At 36.8% G+C, this 22,049-nt stretch overlaps 1 protein-coding gene across 1 annotated transcript; it reads left to right on the top strand.

The window, feature by feature from the left end:
- The first annotated feature begins 2,437 nt into the window (after positions 1-2,437).
- Positions 2,438-21,488, top strand: LOC129512403 (coiled-coil domain-containing protein 169-like). Its single transcript, XM_055329620.1, has 2 exons — positions 2,438-3,024; positions 21,392-21,488. The coding sequence occupies exons 1-2, from the start codon at positions 2,438-2,440 to the stop codon at positions 21,486-21,488; spliced, it is 684 nt and encodes a 227-aa protein (XP_055185595.1).
- The last annotated feature ends 561 nt before the right edge of the window (positions 21,489-22,049 follow it).

The following is a 22,049-nucleotide window of genomic DNA, read 5'->3' as shown; positions in this document are numbered from 1 at the left end:
AACTTACAGGAAAGAATGTTGCATGTTTTATTATTTTAAAAATTATATACTATGCATTCTTTTTATCAGTCAAATTATAATAAATTTATATACTCATAAATACATGCAGTTTTTCAGAGCCATTTAAAAAAAATTAGCTGTCCATCTACTATTTATTTCTTCACTTCCCTCACCCTACACATTCAACTCATTACTAAATCTACTAAATTTTAATTTAGAGATGTCACTTGAATCTATGTATTTTTATCCACTCCATGGATAATGCTGTATGTTGGGTCTTCGTTGTTTTTCTGGCCACTTCCACTTTTGCCTCCCTCTAGTCCATATTCCACACTATTGCCATGAGGGTCCCTTGACAGGGCAGATGCACTACTTCCACTTCCCTACTTAAAGTCTTTCAATGGCTTTCAGTGCCTTAGAGGATAACAGCTCATCTTCTCTGCATGATCCAAAACTCCTGGCACATGCTTTCATTATGAACTCCTTACTATTCTCTTTCTTTATTCCGCTATCAAGACTCATGCATGAGACTTGGCACACTGAATTGCAACCTTTTGTTTACAGTAATAGTAAGCATGTAATAGTAAGGAGGATAGTTTAGCTATCGTGTAATACTAAGGATGATAGTTTAGCTATCTTGTATCCCAAGCACTTAGTACAAATGTTTAGCACGTGTTAGGGATTCTAGAAATATTTGCTAATTAAATAAAATAAAAATCCACCGTAACTGCCAAACAGTTCTTCAAAGTACCTTTCTCATTTTACACTCCTTTCATTGGTGTATGGGGGTTCTAATTTCTCCATGTGCTTGTCAACACTTGTTACTGCTTATTCTTTTAGTTACAGCCATTTTAGTGTGTACAGGGGTATCTCATTATGCTTTTGAATTGCATTTTCCTAACATCTAATGATGTTGCACTTCTATCTATTCATATGCTTTTAGCCATTTGTTTATCTTCTCTAAAGAAAAGGAAGACCAATTTCATTATTTTGCATTTGGATATCCAATGGATGGCACCATTCATTGAAGATATTCCCTGCTGAATTGGTTTGACACCTTTTTAGAAAACCAACTGACCATAAATATGAGTTGGACTCTCAAATCTCTTTTGGTGATCTATATGTCTATTCTTATGCCAGCACTAATCCATCTTTATTCATTACTGTGGCTTTTAAAACTGAGAAGGGAGTTCCCCAACTTGGTCTTCCTTTTCAAGATTGTTTTGACTCTTCTGAGTCCCTTGCATTTTTATATGAATTTTAGAACCAGATTGCCAATTTATGCAAGAAAGATATCTGACATTATATGAACCTGTAGATCAATTGGAGAGTGTTGTCATCTTAACACTATTACATCTTCTGACACAATAACATGGGATGTATTTCCATTTATTTAAATCTTCTTTCTTTCAACAATGTTTCATAGTTTTCAGTGTAAAAATATTACACTTTGTTAAATTTATTTCTAAATATTTTATTCTTTTTGACACTGGTAAATGGACTTGTTTTCTTAATTTCATTTTTGGATTCTTCATTGGTAGTGTATAGAAGTGCAATTGATTTTTCTATATTGATCTTAGATCCTTTAATCTTGCTAAACTTGCTTAATAAGATTTTTTCAGCAGATTTCTTATAATTTTATGTATACAACATCACATCATCATGTCATCTGAGAACAGATATAGATTTTCATCATCCTTTTCAGTCTATTATTTCTTTTTCTTGCCTAATTTCCCTGGCCAAACCCTCAATATAAAAATTAAAAGAAGTGGCAAGAGAAGACATCTTTGTTCCTCCTCTCATAGGAAAGCATTCAATCTTTCATCAGTAAGTATTTGTAAATGTGGGTATTTTTTAGATGCCTTTTAGGAGTTTGAGGACATTCCTTTTCATGCCTTGTTTGTTTAGTGTTCTTTAATCATGGAAGGGTGTTGGATTTGTCAAACGCTGTTTCTGTAACTACTAAGATTATTTATGGTTTTTATCCTTTGTTCTATTACTATGCTGTATTGTATTAATTAATTTTAATATGTTGAACTAATCTTACATTCATGGGACATGTTGGAATCAGTTCGCTAATATTTTGCTGAAGATTTTTGGACCTATATTAATAAAGGATCTTGTCTTTTCTTATGATATCTTTGTCTGGTTTTGGGGATCAGGGTAATAATAACCTCAAGAATGTATGGGGAATTGTTTTCTCCTCTTCTATTTTTTGGAAGAGTTTGGAAGGATTGTATTAATTTTTCCTTAAATGTTCTTGAGAATTCACCATTGAAGCCATCTACACTGGGCTTTCCGTCGTTGAGAAGTTAAAATTATGGAGTCAGTACACCATGGCAACAGCTGGCAGCAGTGCTCTCTTCCTGGGTTCTGGGTGGCTTTTCAGATCTTGTGGTCTTAGCTGTAAGAGGGGGGACATTTCTGATCTGACACTATGTTGGAAGCAAGAGGCGACAACTTCGACGGTGTGGGCACTGACCGCCTTAAAATGGAGCTTCTGAAAGAAATCCATCTGAAGGATATAGTGCAATTATCAGTGCTTGAAATAAGACACAAGATAGCGGAACTGGAAGTCAAACTCAATACTGATGATGAAGGTGGTGAATGGAAAGTTCGTTATGAGACACAACTTGAACTGAAAGAGCAACTAGAAAAGCAAATTGTTTCTCTAGAAGAGAAAATGGAAAAAATCCGTGGAAATCCTTCAGATAGATTGTCTTCTATCCGTGTCTATGAACAAATGCCAGTTGAATCCTTAAATACAGTGCTTAAACAGCTAGAAAGGGAGAAAAGGATCCTTGAAAATCAAGTGAAAGACTGTGCACTGAGATTGGAACAAGAATCAAAGGCTTACCATAAGACCAACAATGAGTGCCGTGTATACCTAGCTGAAATGTCACAGGTCTCTGACTCATACCAAGTTTCTAAAAGGCAACAGATGGATCAACTGCCTAGAGTGAAAGAGAATCTAGTGAAAATAGATGCGCCTAGCAAGAAGTTTCTGCTGCCGAGGTCAAAGAGGTTGTTGCCTGTGTTCTTCTCTAGGATTTTGATGGATTCCTGTCTCACATTTAGGTCTTTTATCCATTTTGAATTTATTTTTGTGTATGGTGTAAGAAAGTGGTCCAGTTTCATATCTCCCACATCATTTATCCTTTTAAAGTGAAACTCGGGGCAGCCCGGGTGGCTCAGTGGTTTAGCGCTGCCTTCAGCCCAGGGCCTGATCCTGGAGGCCCAGAATCGAGTCCCACCTCGGACTCCCTGCATGGAGCCTGCTTCTCCCTGTGTTTCTGTGGCCTCCCTGAGGCCTGTGTTTCTGCCTCTCTCTATGTGTCTCTCATGAATAAAAAAATAAAATCTTAAAAAAAAAGAAGTTAAAATTACTTATTCAGTTTCTCCATTGTTATATGCATACTCAGATTTCTATTTCTTTTTGAGTCAGTTTCAGCAATTTGCATTTTTCTAAGAAATTGTCCATTTCATCTAGGCTATCTAATTTATTGGCATACATTCATTCACAGAATTCTCATGGTAATCCTTCTTATTTCTGTACAGTTAGTAGTGATGTCCTCTCATTTCTGATTTTAGTAACTGAGGCTTCTGTCTTTCAGTCAGTCTAGCTAGATGTAGGCTGTTTTCTTTTTCTTTTTTTTTTATTTTTTAAAGAACTAATCTTTGATTTGCTTGAAGTTTTTATATTCTGTATTTCATTTGCTTCTAGTATAAACTTTATTATTCCTTTATTATGCTTTCTTTGTTTTTATCTTCTTCTTTTCTGCCTTTATAAGGTGAAAGACTAAGTTACTCATTTGAGACATTCTTTTTTAATATAGGCATTTACCCATAATTGTCCCTCTGAGCATTGCTTTAGCTGCATCTCATGAGTTTTGGTATATTGTGTCTTTGCTTTAAATCATCTCAAAGTATTTCCTAATTTCCCTTGCAATTTCTTCTTTGACCCATGGGTTGTTGGGAGTGCATTGTTTAATTGACATATGTTTGTAAATTTCTTTCTGTTATTGATTTCTAATTTCATATCATTGTAGTTGGAGAACATACATTGTATAACTTCAATACTATTAAATTTATTGAGTTTTTTTTTTTCAGGACCTAACATATGGGCTATACTAGAAAATGTACATATTTAAGAAAGAAACATATGTATTCTGCTACTGTTTGATGTAATGATCTATAAAGGTCTGTTAGGTCTTTTGTTAATAGTGTTGAAGCCCTTTATTTCCTTGTTGATATTTGGCCTGGTTATTCTATCCTTATTGAAACTGAGGTGTTGATGTTTCCAACAATTATTCAAGAATTATCTGTTTTGCCTTTAAACTCTGACAGTTTTTGCCTCATGTATTTTGGGGCTTTTGTTAGTGTATATAGCTTATCATTTTTATATCTCCCTAATAGATTGGTCCTTTTGTTATCATTAAATGTCCCTCTATATGTCTGGTAACATTTTTTTGTTTGTTTTAAAGACAATTTTTTCAGAAATCAGTACAGACATTTCAGCTCTTTAATTGTTGTTTGCATACTACATCTGTTTTCATTTTTTAACTCCAACCTATATGTATCTTTGAATCTAAAATATGAAAAAATATAGAATTCTTTTCAGCTTTATTAAGGTATAATTGGCAGATATAATTTTAATATATATATTCAATACAATATAGTGTGTGTGAGAGAACGTTTAAGTTCTAATATGAACAAATTTAAATTATATGATGCAGTGTTATCAACTCTAGTCACTATATTATAAGTAGATCTTCAGAACTTATTCATCTTAAACTGTAAGTTTGGACTGTTTTATTAATCTCTGCCTACTTCCTCCATTTTCTATCCCCTGCAAACCACTTTTCTAATCTGTTTCTATGAGTTTGACATTTTTGAAAAAAATTCTACATAAACATGATACTATGCAATATTTGTCTTTCTCTGTCTGGCTTATTTCATTTACCATAATGCCCTCCAGATTCATACATGTTGTCACAATTGACAGGCTTTTCCTTTATTTAAGTCTGAATAACATTCTTTTGTGTATATATATATATATATATATATATATATATATATATATATACATTTTCTTTTTCCTTTCCTTTCTTTCTTTCTTTTTCTTTCTTTCTTTCTTTCTTTCTTTCTTTCTTTCTTTCTTTCCTTCTTGCTTTTTTCCTTGTTTTTTTTTCTCATTATATTACTGGTTTATTATGAAGGATACTAAAAGGAATCAAATACTAGATGAGTGAATATATAGGGTGAGGTCCCAAACAAAATAGAGATAAACAAACAGGCCTCTTTCACAGAAAGCCTGGATGCCTCAGTCTGTTGCTTTTCTACTGTGCTGTGAGGGTGGTAGCCAGTTGAGAACTCTTTCTATATTTGTTAGAGTCCTTAGGACTTGCAAGTATAAACTGCTGGTCACTATACCCAGATTATCTAGAGGTGTCCCCTGGGTGGCAGCTGCAAAAATCAGGGTCCCAGACAAGTTACAAGCTCCTTTCTGGAAGACACTAGTGACTTAGTGTGAGGCAGAGGGAGAGCACAAAGATGGTGTCCATTGGCCCCTGTCTTTGGGGAATATTTAAGCAAGCCTCTAGATGTGTGTTAAATCAGATGCCTGCCTCTCAGGCTGATGCTTTACAATAAGCAAATAAGGCTCTTTCACAGAAAGTCTGGGTGCCTTTCTGTTGGCTGCATTTGCACTGGGTCATGAAATGGCTAAGGACTAGGAGAGCAAGCCCTTTAAGAAATGTTTCTCAGCTTACTGTAGCGTAATGAGTCTCATGGACTCAACCCCATTAACTTTCAAAGTTAGTTGTTTTGGGGGTTAGTTTCTCAGGTGCAGGTCTTAAAAGTTAGGATGTCAGAAGTAGGGTTCAAACCCTTCACTCCTCCAAGGTAAAGCTCTGGATTGAGTTCCTTCCTGATTCTGGGTTGTTGTGTAGGGAATGTGGTTTATGGTGAGATTGTGTCTCAGTCTTTCTTACCCACTTTGATGTGGGTTTTTTTCTTGTTTGCCCAAAGTGCACAATTCACACAGCTAGTTTTTGGAGAATTTTTTCCACAGAAGAAATTGTTCTGTATTTAAATTAGGTGTGTCCACGGGAGGGGTTAGGTTTAGGATCTTCCTACCCTGTCATCTTGAACCAGAACTCTAATGTTATTTTTTTTATAGGATTGGATTTACATTTACCATGTTGTCTTTGATTTTATGTATGTTTCAATTTTTTTCCCTTCTCTTTTCCTCCTTTATTGCTTTATTTTGTTATATGTGGATATTTTAAAATATAATATTTATTTCCTTTAGTGAACTTTCAATTTTATTTCTCAAATTCTTTTCTTAATTCTTGTGCTAGGGATTACAATATATAATTTATCAAAATGTGTTTCAGATTTATGTTGCCTTTGTTCCAGTGAAATATAGAAACTTGATTCCCATATAGCTACATTCCCTCCTTCCCCCACTTTTTGTGCTATTATTGTTATGCCTATTATGTTTACATATGTTATAGATTCAATAATACATTGATATAATTATATTTTATAAAATCTTATGTCTCTTAAAGCACCTGAGAGGGAAAAAAAAGAACACATATATATTCGCTAAGTTTACTGCATTAATTTTCTTATTTACTTGTTCTGGTTCTCTTTGTTTCTTCCTGTGGATTAGATTTACCACTTGATGCCATTCCCTTATTCCAATATAACTTTCTTCGGATCTTCCTCCTTTGTGTTGTTATTGTCAAACATATGACATGTCTATATGTTATAGGGCCAGTGATATAATTATATGCATACTGTTTTATAGAATTATGTTTTAAATCAGTTAAGAGAAGAAGAAAAGAAATGTGCAATTATTCTTTCACAATCATCTACATAATTATTTTTACTGATACTTCTGGGTTTTTTGTTTATATGAATTTCTGTCTATTGTCACTTGCTTTCAGCTTGAAGAACTTCATTTAGTATTTCTTATAAAGATCTGCTAGCAATAAATTCTCTATTTTGTTTATCTTGGAAATTTTTTATTTCACCTTATTTTTTAAAAGTAGTTTGCTTTATATAAGATTCTTAGTTGACATTCTTTTTCTTCAGCACATTGAATATGTCATTCCACTTCTTCCTGGTTTCCATTGTTTTTATCCACAAGTCAACTGTTACTGAGTTCTCTCACATGTGATGTATCATTTTTCTCTTGTTCCTTTCAAGGAGTTCTTTTTATCAGGGCACCTGAGTGGCTCAGTGGTTGAGCGTCTGCCTTTGGCTCAGGGCATGATCCCAGGATCCTGGGATCGAGTCCTCAATCAGGCTCCCTACAAGGAGCCTGCTTCTCTGTCTGCCTATGTCTCTGCCTCTCTCTGGGTCTCTCGTCAATAAATAAATAAAATATTTTTTTAAAAGAAGCTCTTTTTATCTTTGACTTTAAACATTTTGTACTATAATATATTTAGGTGTAGAGCTTCTTGCTTTTATCCTGTTTGGAGTTCCTGAAGCTTCTTTGTTTTGTAGATTAATGGGAAGTTTTCAGCTATTATATTTTAAAATAATTTTTGTGTCCCTTTATCTCTCTCCTTTTTCTGGTACTCCCATTGCAGATATTTGATGGGCTTAATGGTGTTCCATGCTTTTCTGAGATTCTCTTCATTTTTATTCATTCTTTTTTTCTTTTTGTTTTTCTTTAATCTCTATTGATTTACCTTCAAGCTTGCTGATTGATTTTTTTTGCCAGTTTAAATATACAGTTGAGTCCCACAAGTAAATTATTCATTTTGATTATTGTACTTTTCGTCTCCAGATTTCCATTTTATTCTTTTTTTACAATTTCTATTTTTTATTGCTATTCTCTGCTTTATAAGACATTAAAATCATATCTTACTCTTATTCTTTAATCATGATCTTACTTAATTCTTTAACTATTGGTAATAGCTCCTTTGAAATTTTTTATCTGCTAAATCTATTTTCTGGACCTCTTCAAAGGTAGTTTCTATTACCTGTTTTCTATTTTTCCTGTATATGGTTCACAATTTTCTGCTTTTTTGCATGAATATTTGTAATATTTGTTAAAAGCTGGGCATTTTAGGTGCATCTGGGTGACTCAGCTGGTTAAGGGTAGACTCTTGATTTCAACTCAGGTCATGATCTCAGGTTCCTGGGATCGATCCCCATGTTGAGCTCTGTGCTCAGCAAGGAGTCTGCTTGAGGATTTTCTCTTTCCCTCTTCTTCTGCCCCTCCCCTGTCTCAAAAACTCTCTCTATACATAAAATAAATAAATCTTAAAAAAAATAACCCTGGGAATTTTAGATAATCTATCACAGCAACTCTAGATACCAATTCTCATCCTGCCCCCTTGCCAGGACCAGTGTTGTTTGCTTGGTCATAGCTATCGACTAAAAGTTTGTATTTTCCAAAATTCATGTTGAGACCTAATCCCCAGTGTAATAGTATTTGGTGGTGGTGCCTTTGAGAAATGATTAGGTCACAAAGATGGCACTTCCATGAATGAGATTAATGCCCTCCTAAAAGAGACTCTTTATAAAAATTCCATCACTCCTTTTCCATGTGAGGACACAGCAAGAAGATGACCATCTATGAACCAGAAGGTGGATTCTCAGCAGATACAGAATCTGCCAGTACCTTGTTCTTGGACTTTCCAGCCTCCAGAGTTGTGATAGATAGATTTCTAATGTTTATAAACCACCTAGTCTATAAGGTATTTTGTTATAGCATTCTAGATAGACAAACAGTCATTTTGGATATTTGTTTAGTGACTTGGCCAAACTAATCTGTGATTATTTCTCCTGCAGTGTGCAGCCTGTTATTTCTCTGCTCAGATTTAAAAAAAATCATTTTTATCTTTTAACTTGACTACTTAGTGATTGCCCCTGGAATAAGCCACTTACTGGTCAAAGATCATACTTAAGCCTCTCAGCCAGTTAGATTTTTACTATTTATCATTATACATGTGTGTGTGTGTGGCTTGGAGATTTCTATTACAGTTCAGAGAGTTTATATTGTTGTTCTCTGTATAGCTACAGATCAGTAGTTTAGATTTCCCCATCCTTATCATTTCTGAAAGTATGAAACTTTAGTCATAATGCAATATCCCAGATTGCCAAGGATGACTGTGATTTTGTTTTTTAAATGTTAGCTTCTTAATAGTTGCAGCTGGGTCAGAGTAGCTTATTGTTAGTTGGTGAGAAGTTATGTTTAAGCCTCTGTGCCAGGAAGGCTTTGGCTCTGTGTGTATGGGCCCGTGTGAGGCTTGGAGAATGCTTTCAAATGTGTATCTGCTGTAATTGCTCCTGTGTGAGTGTGGTCTAGCACATGAACTCAGTCTTCCTGATCCTCATAGTGGATTGTGAACCAAGGAGAATTCTTGGCTGTTCCTTTCCCTGATCCTCTCTGTTAAATTTGTAACTGTGCTGCCATTTGCTTATATCAAGGAGCTACCAGCCTCTTACTAATTGCTCACACATAAATATCTGTTATTTTTAACAATGTCCTTAGGCATGGAGTTCTCCATGCTCTATTTCAAGTAAAGCTTATTTCCTCAGACAAAATTATAGAATTCTTTGTCCTTATGGCCTTCTTTTCTTCCTGGGCTGAATTCCTACTTGTTTGATGTGCATAAAATAGAGCTTTTGCCCCAAGAGACAACATTGGGTGAGGGAGAGGAGAGGCCATCCTTTTAGCTGTACCTACCTGGCATAAAGCTTCCACAATGTGGAGCTGGGGTAGAGGGTGAGAAATCCAGCAACCTATCCATCCCAAAATGAAATCTAGACACAAACTGAAAGCAAGTAGGAGGCATGCTTTTGGCAATACCTGTCTGGAGTAGAGTGCCTGAGATAGGCTTTAGTAACAATGAGCTGGGGAAGGGTAAGGAAGTGGATCAAGGATGAAATGCTACAGACTGGTTTTTCTTATTGAGAAATCTAATAGAACTTCTGATGTATGCCCTTAGGACAATTTCCAGAGACTTTAAATGATTTTTTTTAAAAATAATTATCACCAGTTGAGTTGTGTTTTGCTGGGGAAAGTGTCTTCTGAATTCTGTATTCTGACATTTTAGAAGACTCAGCCAAGTCATTGTCTTCTTAAGCCACTAAGTTTTGATGCAGGTTGTTTTACAGCAATAGATAACTGAGCCAGATTCCAAAGCTAGATAGAATAAGTGGAAGTCCTGGCTCTACTACTAAGTGATTTTGAACAAGTTTTCTGAACCTCTGTTTCTCTCTTTATAAAATGAAATAATACTTTCTGCTAATGGTTGTGAGAAATAATTGAGATAATGTTTGTAAAGCAGTTGGACAGCACCTAGCACAAAACAATTACTTAGCGAATGATAGGTAACAAGTATTAGAAGTAGCAAGGGGTAGATATATAAACTCAAGGAAGACAAATGCAGACAGCTGGCAATAAGTTAGTTGCTAGGTTTGCAAAATTGTTCATTGTGCTGCGACTCACAGACTTAAACGGAGAGCTGGAGAAGTAGACCAGAGATCTTCATTTCTCGAGAACAGAAGGATGGTGTTTGAATAAGATTAACAGAGGAAAGTTTTCTGAGAGAGAAGAGTGGGCACAGTACTTTTGGAAACAGTTCAACCAGGGGGCAGGAATAAGTGGAGGAATCCTAAAATGAGAACAAAAGGTGTGCTCAGAGAATTTAGAGTCAGGAGAATACAGACACACTGAAGCCTAAGGAATAAAAAGCACTGAGAAGGTGCTTATGTAGGAGAAAAGCAGTAAGGAGAAAAGATCACTAGGGCCTTTTGAAAGAGCACTTTTTATAGAAGGGTGGTGGTGGTTGCTAAATTGCTAGGAGTCACTAGGAGATATGGAAGCAGGGGAGATGGAAAGGAATAGCCACTTAAAGTGGGGGTTGAGGATGTGTTCTCTTATTTTGTAAGCATTTTGTTTGTATGTTTGTTTTTGAAGTTGAAGATGTACCTTTAGACAGAGGAAAATAAAGATGATTAGGGATGGAATACATAAAACAGAGTGCTAAGTGATGGAGAAGGAACATGAAGCTGGCACAAGGGACATGACTCTTGCAACAGTGGAAGGGTTAATCTACCTAGAGTTTTGAAGAGCAGGTGAGTGATGTACACAAAAATACTCTATTAATACATAGTAGTTTTGGGTAGAGAGAAGTTGGTACATATCACATAATCTCTGTTCTCCCTGAAAGAATGAAACAAACCCATTTGCAAAGAGAGTCAGGAAAGTGAGTGTCCAATTTAATGAGACAGTGAAAGCTTAGAAAAATGTGTAAAGGGAATGTGGAATGAGACAAGGAGCTAAAGAGAGTATGGAGAGTGCTGAATTGAGGTTTCCTGCTCTTTTCTCCATTAATTTTCCTGGCAATACTTATCAGGAGAAGAGAAGAAAGCAAAGGAAGAAGATGAGGCAAAGGAGAGTATTTGCAAGGGAAGTGGATAATCCAGGACTGACTGGGGAAATAGATAGGTATAGGAGCTTGAGGGTACAGGGAATCAAGAATGAAGGTGGCAGCATCATTGAAATGGCAACCTGTATGGAATCTGTCTGGATTTGGAGGCTGGTAGGGGAAAATACCATCTAGCCATTTTAAATGATGCCTCAGAAGACTTATTTTTGACAGAGGTTGGCAAATTATGGCCCTCAGGCCAAATCCTGTCTACCAACTGCTTTGTAAATAAAGTTTTATTGGAACACAACCATGCCCATGCATTTATATATTGTCTATGGCAGCATTTGCATTACAAAGAAGAGTTGAGAGAGAGGCCATAAAACTTGAAAGTCTTAAAATATTTTCTGTCTGGTCCTTTATAAAAAAATTTATGTTCACCCTTGGTTTATGATACATAAAATATATATGACATACTGGTAAGTGAAAAAAAAGCAGAGTATAAAGCAATATTTATTACAAGACCAAATTTTCTGAAAAGAAAAAATATATACATAACTATGCCTAGAGAAAAGATGTAAAAGATACATACCTAAATATTTGTTAACGATTGTTTCTCTGGGTGGTAGGATTACCAAAGAGACTCTTTTTTCTTCTCCTCCTCCTCCTTTTTCTTCTGTTTTGTAAACTCCATAATTTCTATAATATGGGAGGATAATGGCCAGAAGAAGGAAAATTCTATTAAATGTTTACTTTAGCTGATTAGATCAAGGTGCTAAAGAACATGTGCCTGTAAATTCCTCTAACAGGGTCCAAATAAGCTTATCCAAAAGATAAAATCTGTGTCATTGACTGCACACTCATCCCAATCACACATCCTTAAAAACTGATTTTGATTGATAACAACAGGTAATAGAAAAGCTATACCCACCTTTGAAATGACAAATCAAGGTATACACTGGAAATTTTTTATGTGATACTATCCTAAGAGGATTCTAATAAGTATGTCAAAGTCTTCAAACTATCTTCATTAATGTTATGTTTACTCAGAAGGACTTAGTATTCAAATAGAGAGTCTTAGGCACCTACCTTTAGGGAGAATAATCTTAGAAGAGAAATTTATCAGTAAAGTACGGTGAATCAAATCTTTCAGATAAAAAGTAGAGTTGGAAATCTAGATTAACTTCCTTCAACAAATGGCATTCTATTAAGGACTTGCAGAAGATGTGGCTGATTCTGATGGTTGTTTCTTTCCTCAGGTCCTTTGAAGCACTCTGTCAACATCCCCACAGGATGAGTCAAAAGTCCATCAGGTTAGAGGGCATCTGCCCAGTTTTATGTGTTTAATTTATTTGTTTTCATGTATATTGCCATTGTCCTAGATACTGAATAGAATTTTTTTAAAGATTTTATTTACTCATTCATGAGAGACACAGAGAGAGGCAGAGACATAGGCAGAGGGAGAAGCAGGCTCCCTGTGGGGAAATTGATGTGGGACTTGGCCCAGTATCACAACCTGAGCCAAAGGGAAACTCTCAACCACTGAGCTACCCAGGTGCCCCTACTGAACAGAATTTGTAGACAAATTAGCTTGCCTACTCTGTCTTGGTGAATATTTATTGGATGATGAAATATAAGTTGGAAGCCAGGTTGAAGAATTTGAAGTCAATCAGCAATGGGAAAAGAGATCAAAGACAAAAGCAGAAGATAGAAGGAACGAGTCAGAAAAATCCAGAAGCTGAGGGTTGGGTGTGATGTGGAACACAGTGAGGAAGAGGCAGAAGAAGTGAAGATCAAGAAAAGCTTTGAACAAATATAGCCAAGCCCGCAAAGTCTCTTTTCTCTTAAGCCAAAGCTGTTTCATATCACAAAGAGGACATCTGATAGTGGAGACTTCTAAGAGCTGGATTTATTCCATTTCTTCTCTACTTCCCAGAAGCTGTTGATTTAGCAGTTTAGCAGGTCAGACTATAATCTGACTCAGGAATATTTTTTGACAATCTTTACAATGCTTATTAAATCTAAATAACTACTTTTTTTTTACATAACTGCTTTTAAAAATTGTTATAGTGACAGAAATTTCTGTGCTTTAAGATCTTGGGCCTAGTAGCTTCATCTGCATTTGAGTAATTAAAGAATCTGAAGGAATTAAGAATGTTCATTTGGAGAAAAGATAAATAAACAAAGGAGCATTTGGGTCAGAGAAAATGGGATAGAAGAGGACATTTAAGGTTAACTTGTCTGATAGCACAAGTCTGACTATCAGTGGAGAGCTGGGAAAAAGAAATATAATTTAGGTAGTTACACCAAACCAGCTTTCTTGAGGACTTCTCTCTTCTATTCACAATGGCCAGAACCTATGTACAGATGACAAATTACCATCTACCCTCTATTTTGAGATGAAGTAGGGGTTGAAAAGAGACCAAAATCAGATTTGTTACCTGTTTGAGATAAGGTGAATTCAAAGATTCAGACCTATATTCTTAATAAAAAGATAAAAAGAGACCTTTTTGCACTGAAATGATCCTTTTTTTTTTTTTTTTTTTTTTTTGAGAGAGAGAGAGATTGAGAGAGCATGAGCCATGGTGGGGAGGAGCAGAGGGAGAGAGAGAAAATCTTAAGCAGGCTCCACACTCAGCACAGAACCGAATCTCATGACCTGAGATTATGACCTGAGCCATGAGTATGATCATGACCATGATTATTACCTGAATCAAGAGTCACATGCTTAACCAACTGAGCCAGCCAGGTGCCCCTAAAATGATCCAATCCTGACTCAAGTTTATTCATGAATTTATTCCTTTACCGAACAAGTAGTTACTGGTTACTTTCTGTGAGCCAGACTGATCTAGGTCCTGGGATACAGGGGTAAACAAAACACACAGGATCTCTGCTCCCTTGTAGCATATTAGCCGACTAGAGTGAGTTAAATAGGGAACAGGTAACAGAGTTTCCATTCTGACACGGTTCTCTGACATGCTATTTAAGAGGCAGCTATTAGACAGTTTTCCTTTGGAAAAGAAAAACGTGTGGTTTGCCTAGCTAAGTGCAAATTATGCATGTTAGGACAAGTCTAACTCAACTAATGCTAGTGACCAAGAGGACTGAGTGAAAGAGTAAATCCCATCTCTCTCTGACTCAAAGTTATTGACGATACACTTCTCTGTCTGAAGGAATCAATTTCAACTCCTCTATCTGGCTTCCAGGATTCTTCATGATTCTGCCCACTGCCTGTCTCCCTAACCTCATTTCCCACCACTGATTATTTGCCTTCTGTGCCCCATGGCTGAACACATGATATCACTGCATATTTTTTGCTTTGCCTGAAATATACCCCCTGATATTGTTCATATGAAAAATTCATATGCATAAATGAAGACTCTTTACCTGTCACTTTATCTATGACTTTTCCTGACCTTTTTACTTAGTTAATTACTAGCTCCTTTAGACCACAGTGGTCCTTTAATTACTTACTATTTTGTATCACAATTATTTACCTCCCCAAACAAGACTAGGAGCTCTTGAGGGAAGAAGACTAAGTAGTATTTGGGTATTTCCCAAGGGCCTAAACCAATGCCTAGACTTTAATAAGCATTTAATAGTTATTTATTGAGTGAATAAATGCGTATATGAATGAATAAAAAACAATTGAAGAAATTCTGGGCAGGAGTATTTTAAATGGCACAAAAAATTGGCAAATAATTCTATGAGGATTAGTCAGTGAATCAATATTATTTTAAATATATACTGTGTTGAATAACACCCAGTATTCTATATGTTGGCAAATTGAACACCAATAAAAAATAAATTTACAAAAAAAATTAAAAAGTAAATAAATACTGTGTTGAACATTCAGGAAACTCACAAAGGCAGTAAATAAATGACTCCTGACCTCATGGAATATTCAATCTACAGGTCTTAAGGAGACAAGACTAATAAAAAGAGTAAGTGCCACAAATAAATGGAATATAAACTCACAAACCCAACCCAACCCCTGTAGTTAGACCTGCAGTCTGGAAGAGTGATTTTAAAGATGGTCAGCTCTTTTCATGGGGCAAATGAATCTTACGCAGCATTTTGAAAAGTTGAGTCAAAATAGGAGAGTAGGTTAGTCTCTTCAAATGCTGCTGGGAGAACTGGACAGCTACATGCAAAAGAATGAAACTGGACCACTTTCTTATACCATACACAAAATAAATTCAAAGTGGATTAATTAAAGACCTAAATGAGAGACTTGAAACCACAAAATTCCTAGAAGAAAACATAGGTGGTAATTTCTCTGACATCAGCTATAGAAACATTTTTCTAGATATGTCTCCTTTGGCAAGGGAAACAGAAGCAAAATTAAACAATTAGGACTACACTAAAATAAAAAGCTTTTTCACAGTGAAAGAAACCATCAACAAAACAAAAAGATGACTTACTCAATGGGAGAAGATATTTGCAAATGATATATCTGAGAAGCAGTTAATACCCAAAATATATAAAGAACTTATACAACTCAGTACCAAAAAACCACATAACCCAATTAAAAAATAGGCAGAACACATGAATGGACTTTTTTCCAAATAATACATACTGATGGCTAACAGACACAGGAAAAGATGCTCAATATCACTCATTATCAGGGAAGTGCAAATCAAAGCTACAATGAAATATCACCTCACATCTTTCAAAAAGGCTAAAATCAAGAACACAGGAAACTACGAGTGTTGGCGAGGATGTGGAGAAAAAGGAACCATCATATATTGTTGGTGAGAATCCAAACTGGTGCATTCACTATGGAAAAACAGTATTGATATCCTTCAAAAAATTAAAAATTATATTACCATATAATCCAGTAATTCTACTACTGGATATTTATCCAAAGAAAATGAAAACATTAATTGAAAAGATATATGCATCTCTATATCTATTGCAGCATTATTTAACCAAATAGTAGCCAAATTATGGAAGTAGCCCAAATGTCCTTCGATAGATGAATAGATAAAGATGATATGATATAGGGACCCCTGGGTGGCTCGGCAGTTGAGCATCTGTCTTAGGCTCAGGGCATGATTCCAGGATACGGGATCGAGTCTGGCATCTGGCTCCTTGAAGGAGACTTGAGGGACTTCTCCCTCTGCCTATGTCTCTGCCTCTCGCTGTGTGTCTCTTATGAATAAATAGATAAAATATTTTTAAAAAGAAGATATGATTTAGATATATATAATGTGTGTATAGATATATATAGATTATAGATGTATATAGATACATAGATATATACATGTATATCTATCTATATACACACACACATACAAATGGAGTATTACTCAGTCAGAAAAAATGAAACCTTGCTATTAGCAACAGCATGGATGGACCTATATAAGATATAATGCTAAGTGAAATAAATCAATTGGAGAAAAATGAATAGCATATGATTTCACTCATATGTGGAATTTAAAAAACAAAGCAAGCAAACAAAGAAAAAAAGAGACAAAAAAACAGACTTTTAAATATCAAGGATAAACTGGTGCTTGCCAGAGTGGAGGCAGTTGAGGGAAGGATGAAATAAGGAAAGGGATTAAGAGCACACTTATTGTGATGAACACGTAATATATAGAATTATTGAATCATTATATTGTATACCTGAAACTAATATAACACTATGTTAATTATACTTGAATTTAAAAAATAAAAATTTTAAAAACAATAGCATATTTTAGAGGTAAAATAAATAGCATAAGTAAAGGTAGCATGGGAGGGAATAAGTCTGCACCAGAGCTGGCCTGATATTGTGCAATCCCCTTTTACAATACCAATTTCTTGGTAAAGAATGATTCTAGAGCTGCTGCAGTGACTTTCGTGGCTTTCAGGGTCACTTGGTTTAGCTGTGGAATGAACTCAGCTGGCTGCAAAATGTCTCAGGGGCAATGTTGGAATGAATCTCCTTTGTTTCCAGAAGTCGATCAGGTTCTCAAGGCAAAGTTATTTATGCTTGTGAGTCAAGCCAAAGCAGCATGGTGGTGGAATGTGTAGTGGGAGCCTGGCCACTTTCATACTCATTAATAGCACAGGTGCTTAACCATCTCCAGCAAAATCTGGCAAAGTATGCATTTAGTCCTCCTGTTGTAGCTATTTAATAGATTTGTTAATGAAGACCTATTTATTTTTAAAGGAAATTAGTGATTTTTAATGAGAGGTTTCCCCACAGGAGTTTTTCTTGAATAGGAAAAGGAAAGAACTATTGACTCCGTGCCTTCTACATGCAAAGAATATTTGAGATCCCAAACCATCCTGGCATTTAGTATCATTACTATATCCACTTTACAGGTAGGGAAGCTGGCACTCGGAGAAGTGATTTCTTAGAGGCTAGTGTGCTAAGATTCAAATCTTGTATGGCCTGACTCCAAAGCTTCTTTCCACTTAATCTCCATCACACCTGCTGCTTACAGGAAACACATGTGGGCATGGGCGCATGCATGCACTTAACACACATACAGAGAATTTTAGATAAAGCAATTGTGCATTTCTCAGAAATACTCTTTTTATAACCTTAGCATTGAATAAAAGGAAAGAATATTTTGAAACATCTATCTAGATAATCGAATATATTCAGAGAGAAGTGCCTAAGAATTTGGAGCAAAATGCTCTAGTCTTCCACCCAGTGGAAGGTCAGGACAAAACAAGATGAAGACAACATATATATGTACAACACAGAATTGCCTACTGGTAAGATTTAAGGAATCTTAAAGCAGGGTTCCACCTGCTTTCAAGTCTTTTTCACTCTTACTTGTTAAGGTATATAAGTTCATGTCTTTAAAAATGTCACAGGGTAAACACATTCTTCCCAGGAGGGCTATGTTAAAGTGTACAGACTTTATATCAGAGTTCTTTCAAAAAGGATGCCAGACATGTGTATTTGATTCAAGTTTGTAGAATGTGAGAGATTGAAGTTCTTTTTTTTTTTAGATTTTATTTATTTATTCATGAGACACACACACACACACAGAGAGAGAGAGAGAGAGGCAGAGACACAGGCAGAGCGAGAAGCAGGCTCCATGCAGGGAGCCCGATGTGGGACTCGATCCTGGGTCTCCAGGATCATGCCCTGGGCCAAAGACAGGTGCTAAACTGCTGAGCCACCCACAGATCCCCTCAACAAACATTGATTTAATTATTAAATATATTTCATGGGACGCCTAGGTAGCTTAGTGGTTGGGCGTCTGCCTTCCGCTCAGGGAGTGATCTCGGGTCTGCGGATGGAGTCACGCATTGGACTCCTTGTGAGGAGCCTGCTTCTCCCTCTGCCTATGTCTCTGCTTCTCTCTGTGTGTCTCTCATGAATAAATAAATAAAATCTTTAAAAAAATAAAAAATAAATATATTTCAGAGGCTAGGCACTGTTGAATCTAAGTACATAACCCCAAAGTTCCTAAAGACCCAGGTAAGAGGATAAAACTGATAAGATTTTAGAATCTGTAGGATTGCAAATCAATGTAAAGCAATGATTGTAAAATCATTGATGCCACTAATATTTCTCTGTACTTCATTCTCAGTGTCAGAACACGGGAGTTTCACATTCTGAGATATTTTGCTCTAGCTCTGGTAGATTGGCATGGTAGAGATTTAAATCATACTTCCTTTTTCAAATGCTGTAAAACACTGTCTCAAAATAAATACTAGTCCAAAAGCAATGGGGGGAAATGTGTGTATCTGAGACTTATTATAGCCAAATACAGGGGTAACCTTTCAATATTTGGAGAAGGAGCCACTAAAGTCCATACCACCTACTGGCATCCTAGCCCTTAAAAAGGAGGATGTCCTGGCCCTGACCATCTCTTTCTTTCTGTATGTTTCTCCAAACCTAACAAATGCAGATTTCTGCACTTGTTCTTGAATAGAAGAATGTTTGGAAGTTTTGTAAAAGTTATACATGCTTGTATGAGTATGACTATAGTATAGAATTGTAGTCAACAATTGGTAGCTAAGGGGATCCCTGGGTGGTGCAGCAGTTTGGCGCCTGCCTTTGGCCCAGAGCGCGATCCTGGAGACCCGGGATCGCATCCCACGTCGGGCTCCCGGTGCATGGAGCCTGCTTCTCCCTCTGCCTGTGTCTCTGCCTCTCTCTGTCTCTCTCTGTGACTATCATAAATAAATTTTAAAAAAATAAAAAAAAACAATTAGTAGCCAAGAGTTTTTGTTTTATATATAAAAGCGACTGCTTTTTAGTTTTTATTATTTTTTAAAGATTTATATATTTATTTGAAACAGAGAAAGGGGGAGGGGCAGAAGGAGAGGGAAAGAGAGAATTCCAAGCAGACTTCCTACCCCACTGAGCACAGAGCCTGACACAGGGCTGGATCTCACACGCTGAGATCATGACCTGAGCCAAAATCAAGAGTCAGACACAAGTGACTGAGCCACCCAAGCACCCCCAAAGTGACCACTTTTTAAATAAGTGTGTATATTCAGTAGCTGAAGGAATGGTAAACACTATGAATTTCTCATTTATAAAATAGATTGGGACAACTGACCCAATGTGACTCAAGGTCAGAAAACCTATAATAGGGATAAAGAAGTACATATGATGTTAATCCTATGGATCTTTCTTTCTTTTTTTAAGATTTTATTTATTCATAGAGACACACACACATACAGAGAGAGAGAGAGAGAGAGAGAGAGAGAGAGAGAGGCAGAGACACAGGCAGAGGGAGAAGCAGGCTCCATGCAGGAAGCCTGATGTGGGACTTGATCCCAAGTCTCCAGGTGATCACACCCCAGGCTGCAGGTGGCGCTAAACCGCTGCACCACTGGGGCTGCTCCTATGGATATTTCTTGATGAATAAAAGTCTGAGGGCTGTAGGTCTAGATTTACAGTAACCATTCTATAATATCAGCACACAGGCTACATTACACACTACAGTAACAAATCCATCCTGAAACCTCAGGGACTTAACACAACCAAGGTTTGTTTGGGCTTTTTTCTCCTCACTCATGCTCCATGTTCAATCTAAGTTGATGGGGCACTCCATTCTCTCTAGTCACTCCGACATAAGGATAACATGATACAAGAGGTAGTTTAGAAATATCAAGCAGGACCAAGGAAAAGAAAGAGAGAGAGAGAGAGAGAGAGATCAAAATTGGAGTAGTTAATCCAAAAACATTAAGTATTAATTATATCTTTTTAAAAAGTTTAGCTGAGAAGAGTTTAGAATATTATAAAAGAGTAATGGAAGGGAGGGTCGATAATCAAAGCATGTAGCCTTGGGTGTCATATAAACACTGCCCCAGTAGGGACGGAATGGGCCCTATAAATACCTGGTTTGCTGGCCCGTACAGACCTGCTGGGCCTCAGCTCTCCCAAAAGGCAGAAAGAGCCTGTGGATGGAAATGACTGCAAGGTAGCTAGACTGGTACTAGCCAGAGTGGGCATTCCCTTGGATTGAGTAGACACTGGCCCTGGAAGATGAGTTTGTGTTCGCTATGATTCAGCGAGGGTGGATTGATCCGGGGAGCTGCCCTTACATCACTGGATTGCTTTCCACACAGCTCACAGCCTCTCACCCTTCCTTTCCCCTGTCCCAATGATTTGTTCTCTCTAATTGTACATCCCCCCATCCTTTGTCGAGGGCTTTGATAAATGTGGACACTTCCTCTTTATTTTCTTCACGTTCTGTGCCTCTCATGAGTCATTTCTGAAGGCACTGAATCATTTTCATCACTGCTCAGCCTCCTCCTGTTTGAAGTCCTTGTCTGGATATATGCTTATTCATCACCACTCTCTCTGCGACCCACATGTGTCCGGCACACTGTTTACATTGGGCTTTAATCTGTTGTTAGTGGCCAACTCCAGTGTCCCCCTCCTTCCTCAAGGGGCCCATCCCTGTTCCTCCCGCCCGCACTGCTCCCAGTGGGAGAGCATGGAGAGCAAGAGCTCTGGCCCTTAACCTTGGCATATGGACTCTTGCCCAGAACTCCATTCCAGACCTTCCTCTTTTGCTTGTCCTTTATAGCAGCTTCTTCCCCAGCATCATCTACACAGCAGAAGAGGCAGAAATGGGGTCCCCTCCCAGGCTAGCTCACAGACCATCCTGGGACAGTGCACCATGATGAGGCTCACATGTTCTCAGTCCCCACCTGCCCTCTAACACCCATTTCCCTCCTGCTACAAATGCCAGTGTTTTTTGTTTTGTTTTATTATGTTTTGTTTAAATACACTTCAAAGTGCAAATTCTCTAGTTCCCACTGGTCAATGGAATGCACTGTTTTATGATCCCAAACACTGGGATTTTGAACGAACACATTGATATTTAGTCATTGGTAATAGATCTTGACATTTCAACAGGCCACAATGGGTTATCGTCCGTTCTGCATTTTCCTCCCCCAGCCCAGTTGCTCTGGAATTGATTTATGAAACTAGTTTGCTTTTTACTTATTTTATTCCTCATTATTCATATTTAATGTTACCCACACTTGACCTTGTGACTCTAATTCCTTAAACTGAATAATGTACACACATTGACTTTGTTCTTCTTGACAGGTCTTATCATTTTTTATCTTTGCCATCCCTCTTTCAGCCTTTTAAAGATCTTGGACTCTCTGAATCTCTTATCTGTTTACATTCTTCTTCATTATTTAGTATTAATGTTCTTCTTTCAGCCGTTATTCCCT

This window comes from Nyctereutes procyonoides, unplaced genomic scaffold (genome assembly GCF_905146905.1).
Source record: "Nyctereutes procyonoides isolate TBG_1078 unplaced genomic scaffold, NYPRO_anot_genome, whole genome shotgun sequence".
Lineage (NCBI taxonomy): Eukaryota > Metazoa > Chordata > Mammalia > Carnivora > Canidae > Nyctereutes > Nyctereutes procyonoides.
This window is presented reverse-complemented; position numbering and strand designations above follow the sequence as displayed.

Coding starts and splice junctions, on each gene's coding strand:
- LOC129512403 (XM_055329620.1), top strand. CDS start 2,438: ATGTTGGAAGCAAGAGGCGACAACTTCGACGGTGTGGGCACTGACCGC. Junction 3,025..21,391: donor CTGCTGCCGAGGTCAAAGAG/GTTGTTGCCTGT, acceptor TGTCCTTTATAG/CAGCTTCTTCCCCAGCATCA.